Genomic DNA, 15,447 nt, shown 5'->3' on the forward strand with positions numbered 1-15,447 from the left:
TGTGCGCCCGGAACAGTCACGGTCGGCGGTTAAGGGAGCTCCTTTGGGGCACGCCGCACGCCTGTTCCTCTCCACTGTGTGGCTTCTCCGTTCACGGCAAGCGCCGAGGGCAGGCGGCCGGCAGCGTGTCTGCACGGAGGCCCCGCACTTCTGTCCAGTGGGCTGACCTGCTGTCTTTTCCTGCCCCCAGCTGAGCACGCGGATCCCGAGCCCCGGGGACACGCCGTCCATGTACTGTGAGGCCAAGCGGGGGGCGTGCACCTACCAGTCGGTCAAACAGCAGCTGTTCAAGGCGTTCCAGAAGGCCGGGCTGGGCACCTGGGTCAGGAAGCCGCCCGAGCAGGACCAGTTCCAACTGACTCTCTGAGCCGCAGACGCCACACTGCCCGAGCAGAGCCCGTGCGGCGGGGGCAGCAAGCTGTGCTCACCGGCTCCCCGCGCTCTCGCCCTGGGTGCTCCGGAAGCACGCGCGGTACTCAGTGCTCCGTGGGCAACTAGACTCGACGTGGGAGCTGCTTCTCACGTGGCTGCCCCCACGCCACCAGGACCCTCACTCCCCCAGACCTGAAGGCCCCGGGCACGGCCCAACCTCTCCTCCTGGTGTGTCCACGGGAAAGTTTCCGTCAGGCTGAAGGGTCGTCGGTGCAGCTGGTCCCGCGGTGCCTGGGGTGCCGCTCCCCACGCCCCTCTCCGCCCCCCACGCCTCTGGTGTCTTCTGTGCCCCCCGGCCCCACGCCCCCGGCACCACATCTGCCCCCCGTCTGTCTCCCTGCCCCGCGCCCAGCACCCTGTCTGGTCCCCTCCTCCCCGTGCCCCCGGCACCGCGTCTGCCCCCACTGCCCCGCACCCCAGCACCGCGTCTGGTTCTTAGCAGCACAAGCTGGCACGATACTTCAGGATAAGCCACAACGAAGAGAAAAGCCATGGGCTCTCCCCAAAGAAGCCAACAGGACGCTCGACCATCCTCATCATTCCCATGAGTGTTTACCCCACGTCCCTTCAAAGCGGATTTGAGACGCACAGCATTGAAGAACCTAAACCAGGACCCGAGCCACGAAGACCCTCCCAGCAGTGCCCAGTGAGCTGAGACGCAGGCGGGACCTGGGCTCCAGGACCAAGCGCTGCAGACCCCGCAGACACCACACCCATCTCGGGCCCAGCGCAGGCTCCGCGGCACATGTCCACGGACGCTGACCACGTTTGTGGCAGCCGCATCCGGGTTAGGGACCACTGGCATCCCCTCAGCAGGCAACCAGGGAACCACGTCGCAGACCACGCCCCAACACCTCGAGTGTAGGAGAGAGCGAGCCCGAGGTGTGTCCCCAGCAGCCCTTCCCGGGGCTCCAGCAGCTGCGAGCTCTTCACGCTTCAGGCTACTGATCACCGCCCGGCAGGGCCGAAACGCACCACAGCAGCTGCTGAGCCGCAAGAGGCAGGTTCTGTCCCCTTCAAGCAGGCATCGGACACCCCGACCACGGCACCCTCTCTAGGAGCACCAGGGGGGCCGCACATGCCAGAGACAGGGTCCTCTCCCACGCCATCCATCCGTCCGGGTACCCGAACTGTCCACGCGGACCCCCACGAACTTGTCTCTGTCATCTGTCATGACTGACAGGCCTCTCACCTCCCCCGCAGAAGAGCCACACGTAGCCCGGCTCCGGAGCATCCCGTCCTGGGGCAGGGGCTTCCTGGAGGGGCTTCCAGCCGGCCAGCCCCACGCGCACACCCTGGCCAGAGCGCAGGACCGTCCCTCAGCCCCCAGCCCAGGAGCGGAGCAGTGCACCGCCCATCACGGCGAGACCGTGGATGCGACAAGGGGGCCGGCAGACGGCCCCCGGAGTCGCGGACATGCACTGTGGACAAGCAGGGGTGCCGCTTCGGGACCAGGTCCTCCGGGCCGTCACACGGCTCAGCCGTCTCACTCGCCTGCTCTTGGGAGAGAAAATGGGCACACAGCAGGCAGTTTCCCCAAAGTTACAAAAGATGGAAAATGTCTGTGCAAACAGAGGATGCATATTAATCGTTAGTGCGGACGAAAGCTGAAATCACATGGCCGGTTTACATCAGCTTCTGGCCGTCGGACATGTCACTGGGATGAAACGTGGATTAAACCGCTGGCTGAGACTTGGCCTCGCCCTGCTCTGGAGCCCGCCCCTGAGAGAACGGACACACGAGGACTGCCGCCGGGACCTTCAACGGCTCCCATTCGAAGGCCTCGCTTCTACCCCTGAGCGCCAAACCATGCCCCTTCCGGAGCGAGGAGAAGGCCAGCAGCACCGTGCATGACAGAGGCAGATGGGCCCATCCACCCACGGCACCACGGGGACCACCCAGATGACCCGACCCCAGGGGAGCGGACAGTACCACCTGCCCAACACCAGACACGCCATGACACCTCAGTTGCGGCTGCTGGGTCACCGTTCACCTCGTCCAAGGCTCTGGCCCTCCAGAAAAACCTACACTCCACCGAACTATCTCCTTCCGGGGAAAGCCACAACCACCGGCGCCAGCGTGGGGACTTATCTGTTAGGTCGGCAGGGACACCTGGGAGGAGAGGGGAAGGCCCTGCACAGTTCCCAAGCCAGCGGGAAGCGCCGTTGAGAGGCTGAGCTTGGCCAGGCGTCACGTGTCCAGGAGCGAGGACGGAGAGGCACAGGGGGCAGGGAAGGCAGGACTGCAGGGCCGGGTCACCCACAGAAGGCGAGGTTGCAGGGCTCTGCTGGGGCACGTGTTGTGGCTGGAGGGACGGGGGCGCCAGCCCAGAAACAAGGCCGTCGGGGAGCCTGAGGGTCTCTGCTTCACAGCCCAAAGGAACACCTAACGCGGCTGGAGGCCAGGCCAACCCTGCATTTCCAGGGGCAGTCAGAGGCACCCACAGACACCTTGGCGCCGGAGGCTTCCCCAGCAGAGCAAAGCTTGGGCCTATGACCTTGGGGCCACCTCCTGGCACCCTAAGGCAGCAAAGGCAAGACCCACAGGGCAGAGGCAGGAGCCTGCTGGTGTCTGGGCCGTCCTGACCGCTGCCCGTCTAAGCTGCCTCACACCTGGTGGCTCTGAGTGCTTCGTTTCCCACGCCCTGTGCCGCATCTGCGTGTCCGCCCAGCCCTGCTACTCAAGCCCCGATCAGGCTGGCTCCACTGGCATCTGCCTCGAGGCACAAACTCCCAGTGGGGAGTCGCCACCGAAGCTTCCCGCCTGGCTCTGGCCACACAGTCAGCACCTTCCGCAGCCCGCAGCCCGAGGGGCAAGCCACCAGCGTGCGGCTCTGCCTGCCCGTTCTCACTCGCGGTCTCACCGCAGGGACTGGACCGAGGGTCTTTGGTTTGGGTTTCTGCCCACGAGAGGATCTGCAGGTCTCTAACTCCTGTCCCTCCTGTGGGTCTCTGTAAGTCTGTACATACCTACACGTCACTACTGATTTCGTGAGTCGTCTTGTTCCTCGGAAACGTCAGGTTGAGTTTTTCCCACGTAATTTCTCATATAGGTTCCTTTTCACCGGAAGCCGTTCTTATCGATACAGTTAAACGGTTGTTTTGAGGATTTTTTTTTGGTGTAGTGTTTACCACGTCCGGAGAGCCATAAACAGTAAATACATGGTATATCGATGCCCAGAATAGAATAGAGTATTTTGATGAAATGCTATTTTTAGATTATACATTGAAAGATTTGTCTATAGTATCTTGTTTTAAAAAATTTAAGAGGATATTTGAAACTTAGACATTTTTAATTTAGGGAAACGTCTACGACCTTTTTTTGAGAAGCCATTCTAATGGAATCATCTAACTGACCCCAAACACAACCAATGCTCCTTCCTAACGAAGACCAAAGGGAAGTGAGGACTGCGGCCTCTGTTGACAGAACTGTCAGCGGGCCCTCGGCAAACCAGTGCCCCTGTTCCGGCTCGCCACCCCCTCTCCCGGTGGGGGCCTGTGGAGCCAGAAGACAGCCGGGCTCAAGAAGGGCCGCTGCTTGGAAAGGCTGCCCAAGCTTCAGGCTCGCGTGGAGCTCACAGACAGAGGGAAGGATTTAAAGCTTGTGTCTCAGGAAAGGCCATACCACCACCCGGCTGCACTGGGCTGGGATGGACCTGCCTGTCTGGGGTTGCGCTGGGGTCCTCCCAGGCCAGAGCCAGGGCAAGTGTGCCGCTGTCCGTGGTCCTGCTCAAAGGGCTGTGCTGGCCTCGCGGGGACCTTGCTCCGGGACCTTGCTTGTTCCTGTCAAACGTCTCCCACAAATTCTGAATCAGATAAAGGATTGCGAGAGGGTGGGGGGTGGAGAAGCAGAGACAGATGCAAACACGCAGGGTGTTGGAGAGGCGGCCCGCAGAAGAGCGGCAATCCAGCTCCTGGAGCGAGGAGACGCGCCGCCCATCACCACCACTGCGTACCTCCCGCAGGGCTGCCTCTGGGGTTCTCCCTCACTTCCTCTTCCTCCCTCCCTTCCCTCTCCCGTTTCAGTGCCTGTTCCTCCCCACCCTACACTCTTGATTGCCCGGCATAGCCGAGAATCAGTCTCAGGCCTGGGCATCTCTGAGCACAGCCGCGATGGCCTCACAGGTTCCTGGGACTTCAGCCCAGGGGGACTTAGTGGAGTCCTTTCCTGGACTCCTGGAGCATGTCCATTAGTCTGAGCTCCCACCACAGGGACACTGAGGGGGAGGTCTCCACAAAGTTAAAGAGCAGCATTCCCGCAGGGGACCACAGCCGTGTCAGCCCCCGAAGAAAGAAATACCTTATTTTCCCAGCTCATCATTGCACATTCAGACTTGCAGGAATGATAAAGATACAATGATCGGGATTCTACGGCCTCGTTTCATGCCGGCATTGGGTTTCTACTGCTCTGCAGTAGTGTGTCCATAAAAAAACAAAAAACACACCTTCCCAGCAGTGCCCAGGTAGTTTTCAGCTAATTTTCAGCATTTTTTTAAGCAAATGAACTTAATACATAGTAATTCTTAAGCAAAAGTATGTACATAAAAAGCATGAATGAAAGGCAATACTGGATGTACATTTGTAATATTTGTAAAAAAAAAAAAATCCAAAACCTTAAAGTATTAATTTACATGTTAACTTGCCTCCAAATTCTGTATATTGCCCTTCAGTGATACCTGATAAGTGAATGTTTCCATTACGTGAATAAAAACATGGAGTACAATTGTGCTTCCCTGGCTCGCTGGCGTCCTTCATCGGCAGGGCTCCGCGGGGTGCTCTCTGGGTGCCGTGAGGGCGGAGGGAGAGTTCCCAGAGGGCCGGCCCACTGCGGAGAAGCCGTACAGCCACTCCATGGAGGGAGAGTTCCCAGAGGGCTGGCCCGCTGCGGAGAAGCCACACATCCACTCCACGGAGGGAGAGTTCCCAGAGGGCTGGCCCGCTGCGGAGAAGCCGCACATCCACTCCACGACCTCCGTCCTGCTCCATTACGTGCCCCAGCGAGCTCAGCGGGGTGAGGAGCTGCCCTTATGGCTCCCACATCAACCGACAACCGGACTGGCGAGGGTGGGGACAACGGTCAGCCCAGCCTCTGCAGCCGCTGGCGGATTCCGCGGACTCAGAGGGTCCCAGTGTTGTGGAAGGTTAAAGCAAATACTGAAGACGTTCTGAGCCCCCCACCCACATTTGCACTAGCATGTGAAACATGGGCCCATCACGGGCCGTGTCCGGCCTCGGGCATGCAGGGCTCTGCACGGGCTGGGCAGCGCAGGGTCCATCCGGGCACTCGGTCTCTCTCCAGGGGCTGCACATTCCACTGCCCCTCCGGGCGTGAGCAGAACGGCCAGTGGGCTGGGCCCAGGGCCCGCGGGCTAGTCGGGACCCCAGACGACACTGCTTGTTTGAAAGTGTTCCTCTCGTGCACTGGGGCCTGAAATCCTACCACACCTGCCCTCGGGCGGGAGGGCGGCGGGGAGGGCGCTTCCGACGTGGTGTTCGCTCTGCCCGCACTTCCCACGAACCGCAGGGAGGGCCCGATCCGGGGAGGGCACAGCAGGCCTCAGGTCTGCGGACCCCCCAGGGCAGCGCTGACACAGTCCGTCCCTCAGGTCGGGGCTGGGGAGTCCTGCAGAAAGTTACCCCCAACAGAGATGAGTGGAGGCCACCATTACCAGGAAGGAAGATAGCAGGACTGAGCGTAAGGCCTAACAAGGTTCCCTAAGCATAAGGTTCAAACAAGCCACAAATGCATCAGAGAGTAACGTGTCCCACGTGGTCCGAGTTTGGGAGCCTGGATATTTGCTGGCAGGGACCATGTGCTGGTCTCGGTGTGCCCCAAAAGGGACGCTCCGCTGGTTCCCAACACACATGCTCGCTCCTGCCAGAGAAGGGCCACTCGCCTCGGAAATGAACTGTCCAGTTCTCAGTGACCTCCTCAAACCTGAGGATCCCATGTGTCCACCCAGATCATTCTCCAAGCCGGCCAACTCCCACCTGGCCCAGCCTGACGGCGGCTCTCTGCTGTGGCCACTTCTCTTTCTTGGTAGGAATTTCTTTTATAAAACATGGACTTTACGGCATATTTAGTGTTTCTCAGGAAACACTACGTGTATGTTTCCTGAGGAAAGCAACCAAAGGCTATTCTGATTCTTAAAATGTGACGGGATGCATAACGTTTGAGGAGCAAAGGGAAGGGTGAGAACCATGACCCTTCACACCGGGGTCCGCGCCACAGCGACTCACGCAGCCTCCTTCAGCAGGACTGACTGGTGACAGAAACGCACTCTCCCAAGGGAGTGTCATCCACAAAGAGGGACGGTGAATGGGACTCAGGAGAGCAGGAGGGGACTTGATGACTGCCCCAGCCACTAGCCTCTCGGATTTGGAAATGGCTGCAAGAGCCGGGGGCCGCCATCCTGCCCGGGGCCGTCGGGCCTCCACGGGCTCAGACACAGCTGTGCACCAGAGCGTCTCGAGCCCACAGAGTGCACTCGCCTTGCAGCACGCAGGAATCGGCTCTTTGGACTCTGGGAGGACAGGGACCAGATGGGAGTAGAGACTCCTTCAAGCCAGAGGACAGGACTGCCCACCCTTGCTCCTGAGGGGTCCGAGCCCCTGCTCACCGTGCTCTCATGAGGCTTCGGTCACTGTGCACGTCCGTTATGGCTCCACGAGGCATGGTGTCACCGAGAGAGGCCCAGAGGACTCCCCCCCGCCAACCCCGGGCCCACAGGTACTCCGTCCTCTGCCCGTCACAGCCCTCAGGACCGTCAGGGTCCTTTCCCTCCCCAGTACGATCGCTCCCTTTCCTGCTGGCCCACAGGCAGACCAGGCAGCCACAGCCACTGTGAGACCCGCGTCCCCCTTGCCGGATGTCCTCCCGAGTTGCAGGTTGAGAAGCACAAATCTCGGAGATCCCAGCGGGACTGCGGGAGCAGGCACACCCCTGCCCCGCTTGGGTCCAGAAGCATGTCTTCTGCCGGGCGGGGACACCCCCATGCAGTGGCCGCTGGCTTCAGGGGTCCACCAGCTCCTGGAGGATGGCGCCCGCCCTGTGCCTCAGCTGCGTCAGCGAGAGTCCCTCTTGCCACCCTGTCTGACCAGCTGTCTGTCTGTGGTGGGATGGCGGCAGAGGGGGCCCTCGGCCTGAGTGGCCCATCCCGTGAGGTCGCTCCGCGTGCCCGGACAGGTTTGGCTAAGGTGCCGCAGGTGGGAAAGGCAAACCCACATCCAGACCATGGATTAGTTCCCCCGGGACGGACGGCTGCGCTTTCCCGGGACGTGGGCTTGTCACGTGGCCCACGCGGCGGTCGCGCTGGCGGGTCTGTGCTGGGCTGTGCTGCGGTGGTGCCCTGGGCTCCTGCTGACAGAGCTGGCCGGTGCTCCTAGCGGTGGCCACCTCAGCCCCACCTCCACCACCGTGGCGGCTTTTCCCAGGAGCCCACTGCATGGGCCCTGAGGAGCTGGCGGCCGCGGGTTGGGGAAGCACCGGGTGGGGGAAGCCGCGGCTGGGTCGTCTGCCTGCAGTGGCCGTCTCTGGCAGGCACTGGTCACAGAGTCACTTCGGCTCCACCCCATAAGCCCACCCACTTGTCCTTCTCCTGGACCTGTCTGTCTCAGCCTGGAGCTTCCGACCCTTCTCCTTCCAGGCTTCTCGAAATGGAGGGATCGCACTGGGGAGGGGAAGGACCCTGGTGGTCACGAGGGCTGCGACAGGCAGAGGACGGAGTACCTGTGGCCCCGGGGGGTCCTTTGGGCCTCTCTCGGTGACACCATGCCTCATGCAGCCATAACAGACATGCCCAGCGACTGAAGCTTCATGAGAGCACGGTGAGCAGGGACTCGGATCCCCGAGAGATGAGCTCCGGGTCACTCCACCAGGCAAGTCCTCCTGGTGTCCACAGTGGGTCTCCATCCGTGGGCAGACAGAGCTGGCCAAGGGGGAGGGAGATGCTACAGTGACGAGGGCAGACAGAAGCCATGAGTACTGGCCATCACAGCCAGCAGCAGCCACATGCGCGGTCCCCTTCCAAACCCCAGCAGCTGTGACCAGCGCGTCCGTGAGAAGCCGTGCCTGAGCCGGGTGAACGTACATGGGAGTGGCGGCCCTAGGCCTGTCGGTGGGACGGTCGCGGGCTCAGGGTGGCACAGTGGCCCCTGACGAGCTTGCCCACCCCGCCACAGATGGGCGGTGGGAATGGTGAGCGTCCGTCTGACACACCGAGGAGCCCCCTCCCTGCTGTGGAACACGGGAAGAGGCCACGGCTCCAAGTCGGGGGCAGAATACAGTGTGTCATCATCAAGGAGACTGCAGCCCAGCCCCGGGCGAGGCGACCCCCCACCTTCGCTGTGACTAGAATGTGCTGTTCATGCCTCCTTCTCCCCACGCGGATTCAGAAGGCTCCCCCGTTGCTGGCCTGGGCCTGCCCTCATCCCACCGGCCTCCGAGCTGCTTCACAGGATCGCCGGAGACGGGAGTCTGCTCAGCTCTGCTCCGGAAGGACCGTGCCTGCAGCTCCAAGTCCTCGCCACACCGAAGCTCACGGGGAGAACAAGGCTGTGCTGTTGGGGGGCTGGCCTACCGCCTGCTCCCCGCCACCACGCACCCCACGAAGGGAGGAGCGCCCCCCAGATGAGAGCCGGGTCTGTGCCCTGTTCTGCTCCGGGCCCCGGGCAGATGCCCGCCGGCCCCAGCCGTGGGAAGGAGGTGGCTTTCTCCCCGGGAGCGCGGGATGCTGCCACACACACCCGCGTCACTGCGTGGCCCCGGGCAGGTGACCAATGCCTGCCTGCGGGCCCCAACCCTTCATCTGTCTGCAGGAGACCCACTGAGCCTAAATGGAGCGGCTGCTGGGGGGACTGACGGGGCCGAGAGGGAGGAGAGGACCCGGCAAGCAGTCAGCATCAGAGGCAGGCACGCATGGCTCCCTTTTGCCACCTGACCTGGAGTCGCCCTCTTCCCGACAACTGGGCTCCGCTGGGCACTGAGACAGGCAGTCAAAGGAGCCAACGCAGGGACCCCCCACCTCCCAGGTTCTCCAGGAAACAGTATGTCTGGAGCCCTGCTGCAGGCCGGTCAGCCACCACGCTCAGTCCTGAGACACAGTAAAAAACGTGGCTCTCCGGTCCCAAGGAGGTGACAATTCATCGGGGAAACAGCACATCATAAAGGTCCGAGTTACGACAACATCAAAGCCAGAGAATCTGCCAGAACAGAGCCCGTCCCGAGCGCTGTCCTGCACCTGCTAAGCCAGCCCCCGCCAGCGGCCGCCCCTCTCCCGTGGGCCAGGCGGCGGGCGGAGGGCACCCATGAGGAGGGCCCAGCGACCCCCTTCGCTGCCGTGGGGGCACCTGTGGTGAGCTCTGGAGCACGGAGCGGGGCCAGGGGGCCAAGCAGACGGAGGCTCCCCGCCGGCCCGGGGCCCTCAGTGTTCAACAGTCACGGCTGCAGCCTGGGCAGGAAACGCAGCACTTCTCATGCTCACGGCAGTTACGTCCAAAACGAGGGCTGTAGAATCCCCAGGATCCCGTCTAGGTGCTTCCGGAGATGCAAGAGACAAGGTCTCCGCACACGCAAGGAGCGCAGGACCTGGGTTCCAGGAAAGACAGTCCCTACCTCCGGGAGACGCAGTCAGCTCAGGGAAACGAAGCAGCCGCTCCGTTCTCCCTCCCGATGCCAGGTCGACAGTCCGTCGTCCCTAAGTTACATCCCCCACACTGCGAAACTCGTGCTCCGTGCCAGCACGCCGGCTGTCCCTGCGTCTCAGTCCGGACCCCTGGTCCCCCCGGAGGACGTGCTGTGGCATCAGCCGTCACCCCCCACTGGCTCGCGCCGGCTCCTGGGGGACCCTGGCTAGCCCTCTGCCCACCGCAGCCCAGAGTGTGACACACTCACACGCTGTGTGGCCCTTCGGGTCTGCCCTCCCCCACCGAGCATACCATCAAGGCTCACTTGTTTTTCAGCAATATTCCCCTGGACGGACATTCTGTTACCCCCGTCAGCGATGGACACCGAGCTGTTTCCACATTCTTCCCATCGTGACTACTGCGGCTGTAACGGCTCCTGTCCAGGCGTCCCTCCAGACAGAGTTTTAAGTTCCCTTGGGGATGCAGCAGCGGCGGAACTTCGAGGGCAGCCAATAATGCCCTAGTTCACATTTCGAGAACCTCTAAGCTGTCTCCCAAAGTGGCTGCCGCTCTTTACACCCACAGCAAGGCAGGCACATCCCAATCTCCTCACCACCGTCACGCTGCGGTGTTACGTGGAAGGGCGGGGATCTGTCTTTGCTATTCACACCCGCTAGCAGGTGTCAGTGGCATCTCACTGCACGGTCAAGAACCGCGGATTTCCCTCATCAGCTTCTGATGCTGACTGGTCACCGGTCAGCGTCCCTCTGAAAAATATCCATCCGATCCCCTGCCCACTCGGAATGTGGGTTATTTGCCTTTTTATTGTTGAGTTACACACTTTCTTTATATATTCTGGATACTAGTCCCTTCTCAGATAAACTACCAAAACAAAAATTTAAAAATGATTTAAAGGTTTTTTTCTCCCCCCACTCTGTACACTGTTGTTTCACTTTTTTTTAAAGATTTTATTTATTTGACAGAGAGAGACACAGCGAGAGAGAGAACACAAGCAGGGGAAGTGGGGTAGGGAGAAGCAGGCTTCCCGATGCGGGGCTCCATCCCAGGACCCCAGGATCATGACCTGAGCCGAACGCAGACTCTTAATGACTGAGCCACCCCAGCGCCCCTTTTGTTCCACTTTCCTGATACCCTTTGAAGCACAAGCGTTTAACTGCGATGAAATCCAATTTATCTGTTTTTTCTCTTTTGTTGCTTACACTATTGCTTTCCGTCTAAGTAAGTGAGATTCCTGTCTAGCCCAAAGCCAGCAAGATCTAAACCCATATAGTACAGTCTAAGTCTAAGCTCTTACATTTAAGTGACTGGTCTGCTTTGGGCTAATTTTTACACATGGAGTGAGGCAGGGGTGCAGCTTCGCTCCGTGGCATGTGGGAATCCAGACGGCCGATCACTTCCCGAAGAGTGCGTCCTCATGAGCAGTCTTGGCGCCCTTCCAAAAACCAGCTGAGCATTAATGAGCGGAATTGTTTACGGGTTCCTGCAGTTCTCTTGTGGATTCCTCAGGACTTTCTACATGTAAGATCACATCTGTATACAGAGAGCATCTTATCTCTTCGTTTTCAAGATTTATGTCGTCCACATAACTTTTCTTGTTTAATTTCTTGGCTAGAAACTTCAGTAAGATGTTGGAAAGTGTGGTGAGAAGAGACATTTTGTCTTATTTTAAGATTTTATTTATTTTTTATTTATTTGAGAGAGATCACAGGTTGACAGAGATCACAGGTAGGCAGAGGCAGGCAGAGAGGGGGGAAGCAGGCTCCCCACCAGGAAGAGAGCCCGATGCGGGACTCGATCCCAGGACCCTGAGATCATGACCTGAGCTGAAGGTAGAGGCTTTAACCCACTGAGCCACTCAGGTGCCCCACATTTTGTCTTATTTTAAATTTCAGGAAGAAAGATTTCAGTCTTCACCATGGAGTGTGAGGTTAGCTGCAAGTTGTTCAAGGTGCCCCTCATTGGGTTGAAAGAGTTGCTTTCCACTTCTAGTTTGCTGAGTGTCTTTATCAGGAAAGAGTGCTGGACTTTGCCCAGCGTTGTCCCTGCACCAACAGAGCACGCCATCTGAGTCACTGTCTAGTGTCCTTTCATTTCGGCCTGAAGGACCAACGTGTTTCTTGCAAGGCAGGTCTGCTGGTGACAAACCCTCAGTCTTTGCTTATCTGGGACTATCTAATGTTCTCCTTCATTCCTGAAGGGCGATAGGCCTTATGTGTCTGACTTCTTGGCTGAGCTCCTTCCTCTCCCAGCACTCTGAGCATGTCACCCTGACGCCTTCTGACCTGCGCACTTTCCAATCAGAAGTCGGCTATAACTACTACTGAGGATGGGATGAGGCGTTTTTCTCTTGCTCTGCTCAAGATTCTTTGTCTTTGTTTTTTCAACAATTTAATCAAGGTGTCTAGGTGCAGATCTGTTTAGGTTTTTCCTACTTAGAGTTCATTGAGACACATTTTTCATGAAATTTGGCATGTTTGGTCATTATTTTTTCGAATATTCTCTCTGCCCGTCTTTCTCCTGCCCTGTGGACGCCCATTGTAGCTGTGTGGCCACTTGATGGTCTCCGAACGAAGCTCTACTTCACTTCACTCTCACTTCTTCTGCTCCTCAGATGGGATCATCTCAGTTGACCTATCTTCAAATTCAGTGTTTTTCTATTCTGCCAATTCAAACCTGTTAAGCACTTTGTGCGGGTTAAGTCCTTTGAGAAGAAGAAGGAGAAGGATAATGCCTTCTTCTTCCCAAAGATGTCCACATCCTAATCCCAGGAACTATGCTACTTTAAAGAGCTAAGAGACTCTGCATGTGTGATTAAATGGAGGATCTTGGGATGGAGAGACTATGCTGGGTTATCTGAATCTGCCCCAACACAGTCACAAGGCCTCTTACAAAAGAATCAGAGGATCGGGGAGCCTGGGTGGCTCAGTGGGTTAAGCCTCTGCCTTCGGCTCAGGTCATGATCTCAGGGTCCTGGGATCGAGCCCCGCATCGGGCTCTCTGCTCAGCGGGGAGCCTGCTTCTCTCTCTCTCTCTGCCTGCCTGCCTCTCTGCCTACTTGTGGATCTCTGTCAAATAAATAAATAAAATCTTTTAAAAATTTAAATAAATAAATTAAAAATAAATTAAATCCTTAAAAAAGGTAAAAAAAAAAAAAAAAAAAGAACCGAGGATCAAGGTGGGTCATAAAGATATCCACGCAGATGCAAGAGACACACTAGGACTTACGGACATTCCCTACAATCCTGCTGTATGAACAGACGAGTCATCTCCCTTGAAAATTAAAGCCATGGGGCACCTGGGGCTCAGCCAGTTAAATGTCCAACTCTGGATTTCGGCTCAGGTCATGATCTCAGGGTCCCGGGATTGGGCCCCATGTTTGGCTCTGGACTGGAGCGTCTGCTTGAGATTCTCTCTCTCGCTCTGCCCCACCCCTGCTCACTCGCACACTCTAAAACAATAAATCAATCTTTGAAAACAGAAAATGCCTTGAGCAAATGAGATCGCAGCACCCGGAGAGACAGAGGGGCTCTGCAAGCAAGCGCGGCAGGTCTCTGACGTCCCGCCGGGCTCTGCGGGGCTCCGCCTCCGCCATCACCTTCCACCTGGGCCGAGCCTCAGGGTCAGCCAGGGGGGATGATCGGGACCAACTCTGGACTTCCCTGGGCACAGGATTGTGCACAGTCCATGTCCCCAGCCTTCCAAGCTTTCCGGTCAGCACATTTGCCCTGTTACTGAGGCTTGCTAAGGGTGGGGCACTGTACTCTGTATTCACAGCCAGCTCTGTGTGGCCCCTTGGGCCTGCCCCCCCCATGAAACCAGCTCTGTGGGGCCCGTGGGATGCCCCCCCATGAAGCCAGCTCTGCTTGTTAGGACAAGTGATGTCGGACAAGCCAGCAGGTCAGCCTCCGGGAATACCCCAAGAAATGCCGTGCCTGCCCACCAGAGACAGGAACGCTCACAGCGGCCTGACGAGCCGCGCTGCAGGTGGGTGTCCCCTCTCAGGCTGTCCCCTCCCCGTGACCAGGCCGGGCCTGTGAATACCAGGTCAGGGCCTACAGAACTGGTCACTTCCTCCGAGTCTCCCAGATCACTCCACCAGCGAGGGTGGAGGGGTCAGGCCAAGAGCTCGTGGACAATCATGTCCACAGCGCAGGTGAGCTCTGCCCAACAGCCAGACCCTCAGTGGCGATGACGCAGGCACCCTGTCATCAGCCCCACAGGGGACAGACACTGCATGGGACAGCCAGTGAGCAGGCCCAGCCAAGCCGGGACCCTCCGAACAGGTGGACACGGCCCTGGGACGTGACCCCTGAGCAAGGAAGACAGCCTGTCATCCGGCCCGTCGCGCATGGCCAGAACGGCCCGTGTCAGGGAGAGCGAGCATGTGGGCATAATGGGGAGGACGGACACGTGCGGCATGAGCCGTTCACACAAGGTTCAAACATAGGCATATCTACGCAGTCGTGACGCAAGGAGTGTATTTACAGGAAAGCCACAGAGAACTGTCACAGAAGTCGAGACAGTGGCCGCCTTCACGAGGAAGGAGATGAGACAGGACGGACGGTCTGCAGGTTACTGGCCATGTTCTGCGTCCACTCCAGGTCAAGGAGCTCTTCCCTTCGACGTGCTCTGTCCTCACGTCCTCCAAACACAGGCAGACGCCGAAGGCACTATTTTGAAGATGTGCTCTATTTCGGCTTAAAAGCAAGGATTTCGTAGAGAAATGCCACTTCTAGGGGCTTTGTGTCCCTTTGAAATTATCTTATTAACAGATGGAAAATAACAGGGGGTCCCATGTGCAGTGCATCCTGTGGCAGTGGCCGGCCCGGGACCCGAGTCTGCCTGAGCTCCGGGACCTGACTGGAGGGCTCGGGAGTCCTTCTCCCGTCCGCGCACCAGTGTCTCTGCCGTGAGCGAATGCGGGACGCCACTACTCACAGAGGCGCGGGAAGGGCCCCAGACATCTGTACTCAGCCAGGAAGCGGTGGCGCGCGTGCCATTTGGTCCACTCGACACACGTGTTGTCTTCGGAGCACCTGACCTGTCCTTGGGCACAGCCCCGCATCCTCCAGGATGCCGGCATGTGGGAACCACGGCTCCTGCCCCCAGAACCAGTCCAGAGCCGTGAGCTGCTCTCCGTGGTCCTGCCCCTCCTTCAGGGCCCGGGGACACCGTGGTCCCAGCACGGCTTCTTGCAACCGCCGCCTTGCCCTCTGGAGCACCGCACACGGAACCACCGCCGCGCTGTGCCAGTTCTCCACACAAAGCCAGGGGCCATGCTGGGTTTCAGAAAGTCCATGCCAGGCCTCGCCAAAACAGACCCCGGGGCTCCCGCAGGGGCGGGAGGTGTGCACAGCGTCAGAACTCTCGG

At 58.9% G+C, this 15,447-nt stretch overlaps 1 protein-coding gene across 1 annotated transcript in view; it reads left to right on the forward strand.

Moving 5' to 3' along the window:
• ADARB2 (adenosine deaminase RNA specific B2 (inactive)) overlaps positions 1 to 5,159 on the forward strand; it is a 349,296-nt gene extending 344,137 nt beyond the window's left edge. The window contains exon 10 of the mRNA XM_046011463.1: positions 191 to 5,159. Within this exon, the coding sequence (XP_045867419.1) occupies positions 191 to 367 (177 nt within the window). The 3' untranslated portion in view covers positions 368 to 5,159. The remainder of the gene's footprint in view (positions 1 to 190) is intronic.
• Positions 5,160 to 15,447: the final 10,288 nt, after the last annotated feature.

This window comes from Meles meles, chromosome 7 (assembly GCF_922984935.1).
Source record: "Meles meles chromosome 7, mMelMel3.1 paternal haplotype, whole genome shotgun sequence".
NCBI classification, from domain to species: domain Eukaryota; kingdom Metazoa; phylum Chordata; class Mammalia; order Carnivora; family Mustelidae; genus Meles; species Meles meles.